Source organism: Mus musculus, chromosome 9 (genome assembly GCF_000001635.26).
Source record: "Mus musculus strain C57BL/6J chromosome 9, GRCm38.p6 C57BL/6J".
NCBI lineage: Eukaryota > Metazoa > Chordata > Mammalia > Rodentia > Muridae > Mus > Mus musculus.
Window position 1 is genome coordinate 14,494,369 of NC_000075.6, and position 16,845 is coordinate 14,511,213.

The 16,845-nt window shown below is 41.8% G+C and overlaps 2 protein-coding genes across 5 annotated transcripts in view; one reads left to right on the plus strand and one right to left on the minus strand.

Annotated features, from left to right (window-relative positions):
* Kdm4d (lysine (K)-specific demethylase 4D) overlaps nucleotides 1-6,154 on the minus strand; it is a 37,975-nt gene extending 31,821 nt beyond the window's left edge. For 2 of the 3 annotated variants that reach the window (XM_006510270.2, XM_006510271.2), the window contains exon 1: nucleotides 5,740-6,154. The gene's annotated coding sequence lies outside the window, so the exon portion shown is untranslated. The remainder of the gene's footprint in view (nucleotides 1-5,739) is intronic. The other variant, NM_173433.2, reaches the window with a different exon arrangement.
* An 81-nt stretch (nucleotides 6,155-6,235) lies between these two features.
* Nucleotides 6,236-16,252, plus strand: Cwc15 (CWC15 spliceosome-associated protein). Of its 2 annotated transcripts, none has more exons than XM_006510537.3 (7): nucleotides 6,236-6,375; nucleotides 7,548-7,686; nucleotides 8,446-8,558; nucleotides 9,230-9,318; nucleotides 10,465-10,572; nucleotides 13,483-13,601; nucleotides 15,832-16,213. In XM_006510537.3, the coding sequence occupies exons 2-7, from the start codon at nucleotides 7,556-7,558 to the stop codon at nucleotides 15,959-15,961; spliced, it is 690 nt and encodes a 229-aa protein (XP_006510600.1). In that variant the 5' UTR covers nucleotides 6,236-6,375; nucleotides 7,548-7,555; the 3' UTR covers nucleotides 15,962-16,213. The 2 variants fall into 2 exon arrangements, with proteins under 2 accessions (XP_006510600.1, NP_075642.1); NM_023153.3 differs by having other exon boundaries at nucleotides 6,251-6,413; nucleotides 15,832-16,252.
* The last annotated feature ends 593 nt before the right edge of the window (nucleotides 16,253-16,845 follow it).

The following is a 16,845-nucleotide window of genomic DNA, read 5'->3' on the forward strand; positions in this document are numbered from 1 at the left end:
AATGCCTTATCTATCGCCATGGTATTCCACACAGTATTGCTTCTGACCAAGGAACTCATTTCACAGCCAGAGAAGTGCAACAGTGGGCCTATGATCATGGAATTCACTGGTCTTACAATATTCCCCATCGTCCTGAAGCAGCTGGTCTGATAGAAAGACAGAATGGCCTTTTGAAGACATAGTTACAGCACCAATTAGGTGGTAACAGCATGGAGGGCTAGTGCAGAAGGCAGTATATGCTTTGAATCAGCATCTGATACATGGTACAGTTTCTCCCATAGCCAGGATCCATGGGTCCAGGAATCAAGGGGAGGAAAAGGGAATAGTTCCACCCACTTCACTCCTAGTGACCCTCCAGAAATTTTGCTTCCTGTCCCCACAACTCTAGGTTCTGCTGGCCTAGAAGTTTTGGTTCCAGATTCGGGGAGTGTTCCTACCAGGAGCCACAACAAACATTCCGTTGAACTGGAAGCTCAGACTTCCCCTCCCCCTGGTCATTTTGGGCTTCTTAATGCCCTTAAACCAATAGGTTAAGAAAGGAATAACAGTGTTAGGGGTGATAGATCCAGATTACCATGGGGAAATTGGATTGTCCCTCAACAATGGAAGTAAGCAAGATTATGTCTGGAGGGCAGGAGATACTTTGGGGTGTCTTTTAGCACTACTGTGTCCTGTGATTAAAGTCAACAACAGCCTAATCCAAGCAGGATGACAAAGGACACAGACCCATCAGGAATGAAGGTAGGTATGGGTCAATCCTCCAGGAAAAAAGCCAAGACCTACTGAGGTGCTTTGCCACAGGTGAAGGGAATACAGAATAGGTAGTAGAGGAAGGTAGTTATAAATACCAGCTAAGGCCACATAACCAGTTACAGAAACAAAGATTATAAAGTAATATGAATGTTTCTGTCTTATTTTGTTAAGAATACATATGTCTTTCTTCCAATTTCTTTAACATCAATTGGAATTTAAGTTGAGACACTAAGAGAATGTTCCCAAGTGACATTGCCCATAGTAAACTTACAAATGTGTTTGCAATTGTATGAGGGATAGTTATATCATGTTAGGCATATTCATGACCTTGTTATTGTTTCATGTAGACATGAGGTATTATTTGTCTCATGAGGTTGACAAGGGGTGGATTGTAGTGGCTATTCCTGGTTGTCAACTTGACTATATCTGGAATGAACTACAATCTAGAATTGGAAGGCTCACCAGTGACCCTTATCTGGAGGCTGGGAGATAGAAGTTTCTGACCTGGATCTTGGCATGGAGATTTTTAGGCATACTGGCTATGAATTCTAGAAGATTAAGACAGGGAGATCTCTGAGTTCAAGGTCATCTGGGATTAAAGGAGTGGTGGCACATACCTTTAATCTGGGCTACATCTTCTGCTGGAGACCTACATAAGGACATTGGAAGAAGGAAGATTTACTCTCTCTCTCTTTCACCTGCTTGCCTTGAGGGACTGAGCAACCGCTAGATCCTTGGATCTCCATTCACAGCTGCTGCAGACCATTGTTGGGAGTTGGACTACAGACTGTAAATCATCAACAAACCCCTTACTATATAAGACTACCCATAAGTTCTGTGACTCTAGAGAACCCTGACTAATACATATATATTTTATTTTATTTTATTTTATCCTATATACATACACACACACATATAGCTGGTGTTGGTGGTTTGTTTTCAAGACAGGATTTCTCTGTGTAGCCCTGACTGTCCTGGAAGTCACTCTGTAGACCAGGCTGGCCTCAGACTCACAGAGATCAAAGTGCCACTGTTTTGTGTGCATCTATTTGTGAGTATGCCCATGTGCGCGTGGATGCCCAGTGAAGAAGGTGAGAGATCACCTAGTGCTGGAAATACAGACAGCTGTAAGCTGCCAAACATGGGTGCTGGGGACTTTCCTTGGGTATTCTATAGGAGCAGCACTCACTCTTAAGCACTGAGCCACTTCTCCAGCCTCAAGTTTACTTTCTATTATGGTTGGAGTCGCTTTTTCTATAGTTTCTATTGGGTTGTTTACTTTTTTTGTTGTTTTGTTTTGTTTTTTGGTTTTTTTTTTTTTGGTTTTTCGAGACAGGGTTTCTCTGTGTAGCCCTGGCTGTCCTGGAGCTCACTTTGTAGACCAGGCTGGCCTCGAACTCAGAAATCCGCCTGCCTCTGCCTCCTGAGTGCTGTTGTTTTAGTCACAGGAGTAGTACTGAGTATAAGACTTTTGTCTTCTAATCTGACATTTAGCTGCTGACTTTGTTCACATTTCCTACATATAACTTACTTATTTTGAGACAGAGTATCTCTACATAGCCATGGCTTTCCTGGAATTTACCATGTAGACCAGGCTGACTTCTAATTCAGAGATGCTTCTGCTTCCACCTCCCTAGTGCTGGGATTAAAGGCGTGCACCATCCAAGCCTGGCTCACGATTTTTTAAGACATGGTTCTGGACTCAGCCTTAGGTGTGCTAGGATCATAGGTATGGATCACCACACCCAGTTTAAATTTAAAGTCAATGTGATTTCTAAATCACAAAGCCATAGGATGGTCTGTCTTCATCAAACTGTCCTTCCAAACAGCAAGTACTATACTTTCTGAAATTTTCTTATGAGACTTTTAAGGGTTTTTTTTATTATTCCTTTTGAGTGCTGGAATACTGTTTTTCTGGAACCTTTGAGGGTGGAATTCATACATTTTCCCCTCCATAAAGTCAATTTCACAATCACAAGTATTACATATAACATCTTACCAAACTATACACTACTTTTGCTATGTTAAAAATGAAGGTGCATATAAAGCTGGTGTGATCTATAAGAGGATAAGAAAGAGCATGTGTCACTAAGGCTTTGGGAATAGGACCCACATTACTAGGAATCATCTCTAGTGACACATGGGAAATTAAGGTCAAAGCAACCTGACAGATAAGCCAAGCAAGAAATCCTTGTAAAGGGGATTCTATTTTCCAAAATTCAAAGACCATCTACTATAGGAATGGGGAGATGGTTCTGTTGAAGTGCTTGCTGTACAAGCAGAGGACTCAAGTTTTGACCCTAACAAAAGCTAGGTGTGGCAGAGAGCATCTGTCACATCCCAGGGATGGAAAGGCAGGCTTCTGGGTAGTCAATCTAGCCTAACCCAATAGACTGAGGTTTAGTGAGAGATTGTTTCCAACACTAAGGTAAAGAACCAAGGAAAACCCCAACATGACCTCTTGCCTCCATGTGCACACGCACCAACAGCTCACACACAAGGTCGTCTACAGGAAGATGGGGAGGGAAAAGGCTGATCCGAGAAGGAAAGGAGATGGCTAATTCTGCCAAATTGACTGGACCTAGAGTCAAGTAAGAGGTAAACTGACAGGACTACCTGTGAGGAATTTTCTTGATCAGATTATTTTATATTAATATTATATATTAAATACGAATAGCAGCTTCTGGTGGCAGCCAGATAAAAGGCAGCCCAAGGGAAAAGTCTGGGGTTTGCCTGCTTGTCTTCCACAGCACTGTCCAGTTCATCCCCCCTATTCTCAGGTTGCTGTCTAGTTAATCCACCCTGCTGCTACCATTTTTTTGTTATTGTTGATATCAGAATTCAGATTCTTCAGACTTCCAATGTGGAATGAAGACCAGTGGCTCTCAAGGAATGAATCCTCCAGGCACCAGAATGGGACAGTCTTAAACTGCGGAGACATGTAGTCTTGTGGACTGTGTGGCTTCTGAGTTCTCAATCATTCCAGAGTCAACATCTGTACTGTACCATGTACACCAATCCAGTAAATCCAGTCTACTCTTTATTCACTGTCAGCTCTGTTCCTCTGCGAACCTTAGCTAATACAGACATCTCCCCAACTTCATTTCTTTGTCTTAAGTGCTTTCACTGTTTAAGTCAAAAGCTTTATGGTATCATTTTATTATTTACAGGTACTTAAAAGTTAGGGGTTTTTTTATTTGTTTGTTTTGTTTTGCCTGTCTCATTAACACTTCCAGACTATTTTAATCAAATGCTTTTACTTTTGTGAACTAACTTTTTAATGCTAAACTGTAATGGCATCATCAAGTGTTAATTAATTAATAATTCAAAGTCAAATGGACTGTGGTGACTTATTGAGTTGATAAAGTCAGCTGGAATATAAAAAGTAAGCATTTCCTGTCACCATCTTGCCACTGCAATTTCATTCCTGTATTTATAACATGTTAGTCATTCACTTAACTAGTATTTACTCAAGCTCTGTCATGTATGGTGTACTGCTCTATATGTAGAGGCCACTAGTGAAGAGAGGCAGGGTTCCTGCTTTACTGGAATTTAGGTTCTAAGGTTAGTCAGACCGTAATAGTATTAGTAACAGCCAAATCTGACTCAACAAAGTCACTTGCTGAGATAGTTCTAAGCACTTTACAAAGTGATGTAATTACCATGGTAACAATAAAAATAAATCACCCTTACTTTTTGCACAAGGGATGGAAGATAGGAGAGGAAAGATAATTTGCCCAACTGTGCATAGCTAAGGAGGGCAGAACTGGGGTTAGAACCAAGAGAGCCTCATAGAAAATAGATACTTAGTCTCAATACTTTGCCTCTGACCACAAAGAAAAAAAGTGCATGAGGTAATATAAACAAAGAGTAAACCCAACTAGAGTTCAGCATTATGGAAATATAGAACTGGGTGCCATAAAGACACTTTTGCAAGGGAGGAAGTGGGGACCAGTAGAGATGTCAGGGGAAACCTCACAGAGGAAGCAGCACTAAGCTATGCCCTGAAGAACCGAGTTACAGGTGTCTTGGAGGCAGAGGTGAAGAACACAGTCCCAAGTCTTTAAAAACAGATGAATGCATGCCTGAACTTAAGTTGAAAGCCAGCCTGGGCTGCACTGTAAGAGCTTGGCTCAAAACTCAAATGAAACAATGGAATCCTGCCTTGTTGAAAGAAACAGAAATGTCCAGTTGAGTGTATCTTGAGTGTGGTGTGCCTGTGACTAAAGGCAGGCAGGAGGCAGACTGTGTAAGTAAAAGCAAGAGGCTGTTTTATCCTAAGTGTCAAAACCACTACCTGGTAATCTGAAAAAATCACTCTGTTTGTGCAAAACTAGGAAAGTCCCTATGAAAGCAATTACAAATCAAGAGGAAATGACAGTGGCCTGAAGGAGTGTGGTGACAAGCAAAGGAACTTCAGGGTAATTTTCACAATACTGGACAAGAGTGGCAGGTGAACAGGATGTGACGAGGGAAGGAAGAGGGTCTCCATCTTTGGGTTTGAGTCACTAATGTGAAAGCGGTGTCCTTTGTGTGAGGCTCAGGGCAAAAATATGAAGCTTTCACCTTCTACTTGGGGAGCGGGCACATTCGGGAGGGAGTGGGTTCTTTTCTAATTCTCTTTCTTCATTTAAAAGTTCCAAAGGAAGGACAGAAAAGAACGGAAATGTTCAATTTTAGGAGACCCTTCCACTTGAGATAAACTGGAGAACAGAATCCTCTTTACCGAGCATCGGCCGTCCCCAAGATCTCAATGATGGGGCACAAGACAACGTTGGCGAAGCCATCTTAATCCCATCTCGTGCTCCTCCTGGCAGTTAGGCCCACTGCTCCATAAATTGTCACTATCGTAAACGCTCACAAGCATCTCCCCTCACGCTACAACGCTTAATGCATATAGCTATATATCTATATATTTATATATCTTAACAAGCAATGCGACTATAACCCTTGCCTTCAAGGCTAGTGGTTTCGCAGGAATGGTACCTTTGGAAAGCTCGTGGCTGCCCCCGTACTTATTTGCGCCTTCTTCATATCCACTTAAGTGACAACTCTAGTCCCTAGGCTGCGGGGTCTACTGAGGAGCAGGAGCCGTTGGGTCGGTCAGTTGGCAAGCTCTCCTCACATCTCTCTTGCGAGACGCGGACCGGCTCCTGGCGCCTCCGTCCTCGCAGAACCGCAGCGAACGAGTCTGGGAGGGGGTCGGGAAAGGAAAAGACGCAAGAGAGATTAAGTAATTGGTTCGCAAAGGAAAAAAGATGATATTTGGGGTCGACTATGAAGCACCGGTTTCAAACGCCCGCCCCCTAAGCTGCCTTGGCTCCGCCCCTAGGCAACGTCATTCCATCTTTTTCCCGTGTCTTTGCTGATTGGTCACTGCGTCAGCCTGTGAGAGACGGTTTAAAAAAAAAAAAAAAAAAAACACACACACAACTCCGGAATTGCTTCCGGGTGTGGAGTTCGCATCTTCTCCACAGCCATTGGAAGTGCGAAGGTTTTGCTTCCGGGTCTCAACCGAGCCCCTGGTGTAAAAACTGGAAGCTCTGCATTTTGTTTCCGGTCTTGGGCCTGGCGCCCCCGGCGCCGAGATTTCTGGGAGCTAAGGGTCGCATTGGTTCATGAGTGAGTTTCGGAAGGTGCTGCGTAGGACCCCCGCCAGAGTGAGCAGCCGGGCATGGTGGTTTGTGGTTCTTGTGTGGGTGGCACCGGGGAGCCGAGTCGCCGCCGCAGCCCGTGACGATCGTACAGGCCGCGGTGCAGGGATGGTGGTCCGGAGCTGAAGCCGAGCCCGGGGCGGTCACCGGTGCAGCGCCTCAGACACTGAGAAAAGCAAAGGAGGGTGGGATGGGGAGAAACTCCCACTTCACACACGATCTGTGTGAGCAGCTGCTTAAGCTAACGGAGATTTAGTAGCCCTGCAGTTAGGCTGCAATTCTTATTTGACAGCTAAAAATGGCAAAGGTTCTCTTGTAGCCTAGGCTAGCTTCGAACTCCCGATTCTTTTGCTTTCACCTCCCAAGCTCTGGAATCACAGGAGTACCCCCATCATACCCAGTTCAGGATGGGTTCTTGATACTTGGTTGGGTGGAGTTCCGATTTTCTGAGCATCGCGGAAGTTACAGCCTTGATAAATGTTGTGGTAACTGCTTTAGAAGAAAATTGAGTCAACAAGATTCTGGGGTAATGGTTGCCCATGTAAATGTCACTGGGGACTTTAAACAAATTTTAACATAATAAGTTTGACTGTGACTTTAAAAGAAATTTGTTTTTTATTGGGTTCTTTGCTGTAGTGTGAGGTTTCTGGTAGAACAGCAAATCTTGGCCGGACAGTTACATTGTGAGATCCTATAATTAAAAAAAAAAAAAAAAAAGAATAAATTTTTTTTAAAAAAGAATAAAATAAAATCTCAGAGAAGCTAGTGCTAGTGGGATAACATTTTTTTAAGTCATTTATTTTAAAAGCTACACTACACTGTTGTGCAAGATCTGACATCATGTATGGGAATCTCATAATACTATAGAAATGTCGGCATTCCACAAATGACAGAAACGAGCTAGAAGACTTGCCCAGGGCTACCCAGCCAGAACAGAAGCACTAACTCAGATCTTCATAGTAGTTATTTATACTGAATAAGAGTTGCCTAGTAAACACCCTGAGTTTCATAATTCGGATTTTTAGGAACTTGTGTTGAAGCAAACTAAGCAATTTTGGGGAGTTTGAGAAGGATTTAAGAATAGATATTTTTGAGTTATCTGTAAAATGAAAGTATAACTTAAATTCACTTTTGCCGAAGACTAAAAGATGACAACAGCAGCCAGGCCAACTTTTGAACCTGCAAGAGGTGGGAGAGGAAAAGGAGAAGGGGATTTGAGCCAGCTCTCCAAGCAGTATTCAAGCAGAGATCTTCCCTCTCATACAAAGATAAAGTACAGGTAAGAAGGCCTTCATTTGTCTTGTTCACAGAATGGGACCAAGCCTCTCTCTATATATATGTATGTATATATATGACTTATGGTCATGTCTAAATTATAGTATTTAGGTTACTGATCTCCAAAGAGAAGTATTTCAAAAAAGTTTACAATAAAATTACGCCCTACAGGTAAAGTTGCTAGACAGTCTTCCAGCATAAGTTCCTTTGAACCAGGAATTGCTATGTGTAGATGAAGCACTCATTAGTCATGATAATCACATCAGAGAAGACGGAGCTGTAGTGAATATGGAAGTGTTGCTCTAACAGCCCTTGAATTGGTGGACTGTTTTAAAAAGCCGAAGACATGGGTTAGAGAGATTTCTCAGCAGTTAAGAGCACTGCTCTTCCAGAGGTCCAGAGTTCAATTCCTAGCAACCAGATGGTGGCTCACAACCATCGGAGGGGTCTGATGTCCTCTTCTGGTGTGTCTAAAGAGAGCAATGGTGTAGTCATATACATAAAATAAATAAATCTTTTTTTTTAAAAGCCAAAGACATTCTGTTGTAGGCAATTGTGTGCTTTAGTTTGTTGTTCTAGTGATAAGGAACACTACGAGTGTATTAACCCTCAGATTGGGATATTGTCTTATCTTCTTCCTTTTTGTTGTTGACAGACAGTTACATTCTGGATTGTCTTAAATTGTTGAAGCTATATAGGTTCTTTTCCTTGACAAGTGAGGCCAACATTTTTGACGTGTTTTGTTTTGTTTTTCCTACTTAAGACAAACCACACAGGATGCCCCTGAAGAGGTTCGAAACCGTGACTTCAGGAGAGAACTGGAAGAGAGAGAGAGAGCTGCTGCAAGGGACAAAAACAGGGACCGCCCAACTCGAGGTACCCGTACTGTCCGTCATGTCTGTCTCAGTTGTGTGCAGAAACTGTGTGTATCCTGGTAATTGGAAATAAGTAGCATTTTTGTGAGCTGTATCTCTTTGATGAATGATTAGAGATGAGAATGAGGTTTGTTCCAGTCCCATGCATTGATACTATCATGCATTGATACTAGGCCTTCTGTCTGGGACACCGAATGTAATTGAAGAGTTTTGAGAGAAGCATCAGTTATCCTTTTTGTGTTTCTACTACATGTGAGCATTGGGTAGGTCTCCTAAGATGCTGTGATCTGCATTCTCACTAATTCATTTCGTGTAAACCAACAAATATTTATCAAAGACTTACTTGCCAGTCACAGGGTGGATCCCGGGTGTCACTATGCTTTGTGTGGATTCTTTTTGCCCAAAGGTTTCTAAAATGGTTTTAAAAATTTAGTACTTGGGCTGGAGAGATGACTCAGTGGTTAAGAGCACCACCTCTTCCAGAGGTTCTGAGTTCAATTCCCAGCAACCACATGGTGGCTCACAACCATCTGTAATGGGGTCTGGTACCCTCTTCCAGTGTGTTAAAAGAGAGTAATGATGGTGTATTCATTAAATAAATAAGTAAATAAATAAATAAAAACCACTCTAGTACTTATTTCAATATGCTAAGTAAGTGTTTGTTTTCTTCAGAGCATACAACTTCCTCTTCAGTGTCAAAGAAGCCCCGCTTAGACCAGATTCCTGCTGCCAACCTTGATGCTGACGATCCTCTCACAGACGTATGTGTTTTAGTTTTGGGTTTGGGCTAGGTTTTGTTTGTTTGCTTGCTTGCTTGTTTTAAGCCCGCTTGGTGCTAGAACTGTGGGCCTCTGCCATTAGGCCCACCATATCATATTTTCCTAAAAAAACTTTAATACATTTTGGCTTTATGTTATGGAAATATATCACTGACCTCAACTTTAAAACAGGAAGTATTCTATGTCAAACACTGTTAGGACAGGTTTCATCTGGGGGGCTATGTGGAAGCAGTTTGTGAAAGCGGCTATGCCCACCCCTGACAGCATTATCAGTGGTGCGGGAGGTTAAGCTGCCTTGCTTTAACCACACGGAACACTGTCAGGATGAGTGCCCTCTGAACAGCACCATTGAGCATTGTACTTGATACTGCCCTTTATTTCCCTTTGATTTGATGCTCTGTTAGACACCTAGTGCTCATAGGCCCCTTAGTGATTAGAGAGGTAAGTAGTCTAAGCGGATAGAGCATAAACAGTCACTGGGACACAACTGCCTTTTCAGTTGTATGTAGCTCAGGCTGGTCTACTAATCACAGCCTTCCTGCCTCGTACCTCAACCTTCTGAGTAGTCGACTACACCTGACTTCCGACTGCAACTGAGCAGGCATGAGTGACCTTCCTTGAGTAGCATCTAATTGCGTATATGTGTCAACAGTTAGAACTGACTGATAGTTATTAAAATGAGAAGTCTTACAGTAAGTGAAATTCAGTTGTTCATTCCAAATATTTCTGTTGGAATCTTAGCACCCCTTTTTGCAGTTGCTCTTGCTAACTTAGTCATTTTGAGCTACATGAAACTACGTTAGCTCTTCAGGGTGAGACAGTGAACATAGTACCGTGTTTTATTGTGAAGTGTACTTGTTTTCCATTGGTACCATGTGAAAATCCTTTTTGACCATGTAAATACGAAAGGTACTTTATCAGGGGTTGACATTTTCGTAAGCATTCATAATTTGTTGTTGGGCTTTATTTATTATATTTCTAATGGTTATTGGTTTTAATTATGATATTTGAGTACTTTTCCCTTTAGGAAAATTTTTTTTCAAAGACGTCGTAAGTACAGTTTCTATGAGAAAGGTGAATAATGTATATTTTCTTTCTGATATCTCGGGTCACCTTGACTTGTCCCAGGAGGAAGATGAAGATTTTGAAGAGGAGAGCGATGACGATGATACTGCAGCTCTTCTCGCAGAGCTAGAAAAGATCAAGAAGGAAAGAGCTGAAGAGCAGGCCAGGAAGGTAGTGTTGGCGTTCATACCACACCATCAAGTTCTGTCATGTCTAAATGTTGGAACACCTGGGGATCTGTCTTCTTATAATGGCATTCTCGGTCCCCTAATTACGTAGGAAATTTCTTTCAGATAGTTCAGATAGAACTATCATGCTCAGCTTGTTTAAAAGCAAATGAATAAATGTTTGATTTTCTAATTAAATGCCAGAATTAAAGATAGTCTACAGCAGTGGTTCTCAGCCTGCCTAAGGCTACAATCCTTTAATATAGTTCCTCATGTTATGGTGACCCCAACCTTAAAATTAATTAGTTGGTACTTCATAACTGAAATTTCACTAGTTATGAATCATAATGCACATGTCTGTGTTTTCCAGTCATCATAGGCAACTCCTATGAAAGGGTTATTTGACCCCTAAGGAGTCATGATCCATGATTGAGAACCGCTGGTCTACGTGGTTTATAGAGATTCTCTTCTTGTCTCCTGCCTTCTTTGAGACATTTGTGTCTCAGAACAAATTAGTGAGATCTGTATAGTCCAGGGCAAGTCACCTAACTTGTTTGCATATCCACAGTCTCTTCACCTACACAATGAGGAAAAAATAACATTGAACTCAAAGAAAGCTCAGGCAGGTTTTGTAGTTTGAGGCCAGCCTGAGCTACAGAGTGAGACTGCCTCAAGAATGTAGAGGGCATAGAGTATCAGGTTTATAGAGAAGTGCTGAGGACGTGAGGGCTTTGTTCTAAAAGATTCATGGAGTTCCTTCCTGTGTGCAGGATTGATTTCTTTTGGCAAAAGTAGAGAGGTTGGAAAAAGTTTGGACTGTTTCAATAATCCTCATATGCAATGAAATGAACTATAATTTGCATGGTAAGCGCTAGAGAGATGGCTCAGTCATTAAGAGCACTGGCTGCTCTTGCAGAGGACCCAGGTTCAATTCCCGGCACCTACATGGTGGCTCACAGCCATGTGTAACTCCAGTTCTCTGGGACCTAACGCTTCTTTCTGGTCTCCTCAGTCACCAAGAGTGTGTGTGATGTATAGACCTACCTGCAGTCAAAATACCACATAAAATAAACGTTTAAAAAACATTGGAAATGAGAACGGTAAGCAGAGGTTGGTAAAGCTGTACTAGGTCTGCTCTACTGCCACTCCAGAGCAGTAGTGGACACAGTGCCTATATCAATAGGATGCCATATTCGCAAAAGTCTACTTCGCAAGTGTGGGGCTGGGAGTGTGAGTTTGGCCCACAGGCTATCTGACATTAGCCTCCAAGCCTGGTAACCGAGTGGGGAAGGGTTGGCTTTTCTTCCCAGTGCTGTGTCTTAAGTGTGAGTAAGCCTGCTCCTGGTTTTGTGGCATCTTTGGAGAAGGTCTGTTTTTTACATTATATTTATTTTGCTGGATTCCGGGATAGATGCATGCATATATGGAGATCAGAGGACAAGTTTGAAGACTCAGTTTTCCTTCCATGGTTTGGCAACTGAATTCAGGCTATGTGGCTTACTGACAAGCACCGCTGTGTGCTGAGCCACCTCACTGCTTCCTTCCCTACCCCCCTATCGGTTTTCAGAAAGCTGTCTGATCCTAATTGTAATACAAAGTTCCTGACTTTAAGATCTCTGCAGTAGCCTAAAAGGTTTTCCCCAAGAGTGACATACTTTTCACCTACCAGTTGTTTGTGCTGGTAAAAGTGAGATCCATTGTTCACATTTGCATATTAAAATGAAGTATCAGGAACCTATATGGAAAATAAGATTCATTTTAAAGTGACTTCTAGAGAGACTCTTCATCTATTATGTCATCGATTTCTGTCATCCCCAAAGCACAGCAAAGTGTGATTGATGTTTGATTTAAGTTATGTTAACAGATAACTACAAAAATTACAGGTAAGAATTTTAGAAATTTTGTGTTTCTAATTCTTAAAATGAAATGGAGTGATTTGAGTTTGAAGAAATTTATGTTACAATAGTAGTGAAGAAAGTGATCTAGAAATGGTGACTCACACCTCTGATCCTGACACTCATTGGCTAAGGCAGGAAAATCACAAGTTGAAGGCCAAACCAAACTAGCATTGAAAATTTGTGTCTTTAAAACAAATGGAGAATGGGCAAGATGGCCTAGCAGGGAACCTACATGATGAGAGAATGGATTTCTGCAGGTTGTCCCCTGACCTCCGTTGTACTGTGGTACCCATATGCATGCATGCACACACGCTAAATATATACAGAAATACTTTTTAAAAATATAGACAGTATTGTAACAGTGAAGAAAGTATATAAGAAAGGTATAGATCGCTAACAATAAAGCATAAGAACAAACGATATTTTATATAAATTAATTGAAGTACATATTATTAGAATGTGACCATCTTTTACATGACAGTTTGTCTTGTCTTAGGAATTACTCCCTAGTTAATAACTAATTCATCCTAGAGATGGAAACTTAACATGGTTTGTAACTCAAAATTGAATTATGTTGTCTGTAGCCCCTTAAAAAGTGAGACAACAACCTTGCTAGCATCTCAGCTTCTCACAGTTTAGAGAGGCCAATGACTATTGGCAAGGATGGGATAAAAATGGCAACGTGCTTAAGTTTTATTAGTAAGATTTTCCTGGCATTTACTAAGAATCAAAAAGAGGAGTGGGTCAGTGGTAAAGTGCTTTGTAGCAGGCCTTGCACCACCCCATCCCTATCACTGCAAATGGGGGCCTGCACACCTACCATGCACTCAGAAGGTCAAGGTCATCCTCTGCTACCTAGCGAGTCCCGTGCCAGCTTGGGTTGCTGGAGACCCTGTCATTAAACAGAAAAAAAGGAAAAGTATCTTTTCTCCCTGTACCAGATGAGTTCATTGTGGGCTAATATTGGTCAGCTGACCTGGAGAGAGTAACTTTGTGTCTTCCTCTGTCATTGACAGGAACAAGAACAAAAAGCAGAGGAAGAGAGAATTCGCATGGAAAACATTCTGAGTGGAAACCCTCTCCTAAACCTCACTGGCCCGTCCCAGCCTCAGGCCAACTTCAAGGTTAAAAGAAGGTACGAAAAGTCATGGGTTGGTGTACGTGTGTGACCATGGTTAGTGTTCCGTGTGTTCTATAAAGTTTCTAGGATCCCACTTTCTGTTGATAACCTTCCCAATCAGATTTTAGAATACGGAAGATGAAAAGAGGTGGGAGACTTCATTTTAATGCATACTTATAATAGCCAAGTCTCTGCTTAGTGATTGTCTAAATAAGAGAGCCAGAGTGACTGTAGCTACCAAGCTTTACGTGAGATGTTAGTGTTGGGGTCCCCAAGACCACCCCTCACAATTCAATTCTAGAAGGACTTAGGGGACTTGGTATGGTGGTATTCATGTTTGATATTATAAGATACACACAGATCATACAGTTGTAAGTCTTCATGGATATACATCCAAGTCACAAGGTGGAGAGATATAGGCTTCCTTAAAATCCTGTTCCTTGTAAGAGGTCACCAAACAGTGAAACTAAAGTTGAGACTCAGGAGTCTCAAGGGAGTGGTCCTGTAGGAACCTGTGCACTATAGGCACAGTGATGGTGAGAGAAGGTGCGGGTTTCCAGTGCTAACTAACCAAAGCTACGCTTAGAGTCGGGGCCCAAGAGGGAACTCTCATGTACAGTGTGCAGAGGGGGACAATAAAGAGCTGAAGAGGGACACCGATGTCGGATGAGGATGCCTCACAGGAGCAGGGGTAGTGTGTGTGAGGGTGTGAGGAGCTCCACTGCCTCATCTCTGCATACACGGCAATGAAGAAGCACTGCCCTGCCACTCTCCTGCTCACTCACTCAGTACCTACCCTTCATGAACAAAGCTCCGTCTTCAGCCTCTTTTCTCATCCCAGAACCATTGGCTTCTTTACTCAATCACAGGAAAAGTACAGCCCTTGTAGTGACCTATGCAGCTAAACTTTAACCCACATTCTTGAAGACAATAGTACAGTCAAGGAGATGGTTGCTGACAACTAGCAATTTATCATAGCTCAGTCTCTATTCATTTGACCTGAGCAGTTGCGAGGCAGGAATGAGGATGAGTATGGCTTATGCTGAATGTGAAAGAGGAAGCAGGTTTGAGGCATTGTAGGTTTGGAGTGTTCTGTACATCTCTTAAGTAAATCTAGCCTGTGTGTCTCTGCAGTTTGTCTAAGCTAGAAATTAAATAATGCATCTGGGAGTTGCCAGCGTGGGCAGAGAGAAGTCAAAAGATTGTATCAGCACTAGAGAAGTGCCCAGTATAAGTGCATAGTAAATGCATAATACATAGTATTTGAATTTAAAATCTTATGCTAAGACTTAGCAGCCAGAGAAGAGGACAGCCAAGAGAGTCACAGAGTATTGGGAGAGGAGAGAGATGATGGTCTAGGGATGGTGATGTAAGTGCAGAAAGGGAGGACTGTATCTTAGCATTGCAGAGGGGCAGGGCAGTTTGGGTGTTGGGAGCAAGCGAGGAAGTGAAGAGAAGCTATCAATTACATGTTGCATATGAGACAAAACATTTGTATCCCTGTCACACTGAGCAGGTCAGCTTTTAGTGTGTGTACTGCATCAAGACAAATTTACTGACATAGTTTCCATAAGTGTGCATAGCTTTGCTCATTTCCCTTGTGCAGTTTCTCCTGGTGGTCATGCACCAGCACATGCAAGCATGTTACATGGGCTGTGTTTAATGCATGTTTTTGAGTGTCTTTATTATATGTAAGGGCTTATGTTTATGTAGAAGGTCATAGCTCTGGTCTACGTATTTCCCGTAACACCTGCTGATGAGTGTGTTTAATGTTTTCTGAAATATAACTGAGCTCTACTCTGAACACTTCAGCAGCCATGGGTCTATAAATCTTTCTTGTTACATTCCTGTAGTTCGTCCTTGCATTATGAAGTGTGCCATGGTAGATATAACTGATGAGAATGTATGAAACTGTACAAAGCACAGTAAACAGGTCACTTACTGTCTGAAGGTGTCTGGATCAGGACAAGTGGCCCTGCCTCTGTGTTTTAAATCTGAAAATACCACACTTTTACCTAAGCACAATCTATGTGTGTCTTCTTTGTAACTGACTTGCTCCTAGTGGAGAAGTGGTGTCTGCTCTGAGTGGGGATGCCCTCCTGCTGTGACAGCCCCACACAGTAGGCATGCTGCTGCTTTTGCTGTCTGGTGACAGCATGTTGAGCATCTGTGATGGTTTATAGTCTGTTGTGTTCTTGTCTCCTGATGAACTATAACAGATTTGTTGTTTGTTTTTCCTCTTTAGATGGGATGATGATGTCGTTTTTAAGAACTGTGCAAAAGGTATAGATGACCAGAAGAAAGACAAACGATTTGTAAATGATACACTGCGATCTGAATTTCACAAGAAGTTCATGGAGAAATATATTAAGTAATATAGTTTTATGTGCTTAATTAAAAACTAAACTGTTAAGGATCAATTTGACTTTTTTTTTTGGTTTCTGTTCTTTCCCAGTGTTAACTTTCTCAGTCTCTTTCCCTTAGTGTAGTACTTTATTAGATAATGGGTTTAGAAATGGATCTAACCAGGCCTTAGTTTCTTTTTAATATGGGAAACGGGGAATCTGCTTGTAATAAATATTTTTAACCTAAATAAACCACTGTCCCCAACTTTTTGCTACAATTTATACAGCTTATAAAAAGTTGCATAATTTCTTTTCAAAATGAAAACTACTTTTGTGTGCTGTGGGTTTTTTTTAAAGATTTTATTTATTTATTTTATGTATATGGGTACACTGTAGCTATACAAATGGTTGTGAGCCTTCATGTGGTTGTTGGGAATTGAATTTAGGACCTCTGCTCACTCTGGCCCAAAGATTTATTTATTATTGTAGATAAGTACACTGTTGCTGCCTTCAGACACACCAGAAGAGGGCATGAGATTTCATTACGGGTGGTAGTGAGACACCATATGGTTGTTGGGAATTGAATTTAGGACCTCTGCTCACTCTGGCCCAAAGATTTATTTATTATTGTAGATAAGTACACTGTTGCTGCCTTCAGACACACCAGAAGAGGGAATGAGATTTCATTACGGGTCGTAGTGAGCCACCATATGGTTGCTGGGATTTGAACTCAAAACCTTCGGAAGAGCAGTCAGTGCTCTTACCCGCTGAGCCATCTTGCCAGCCTGTGTGCTGTGTTTTTAATGCATTAAGTTTTTTTCTTTATCTCACATTGGTTTGAGGTCTATTGGTAGATGACATCACTGTTTTGTAAGTATGGTGGAGGCTAAGAGAGATTCCACTTGAGAAACCAT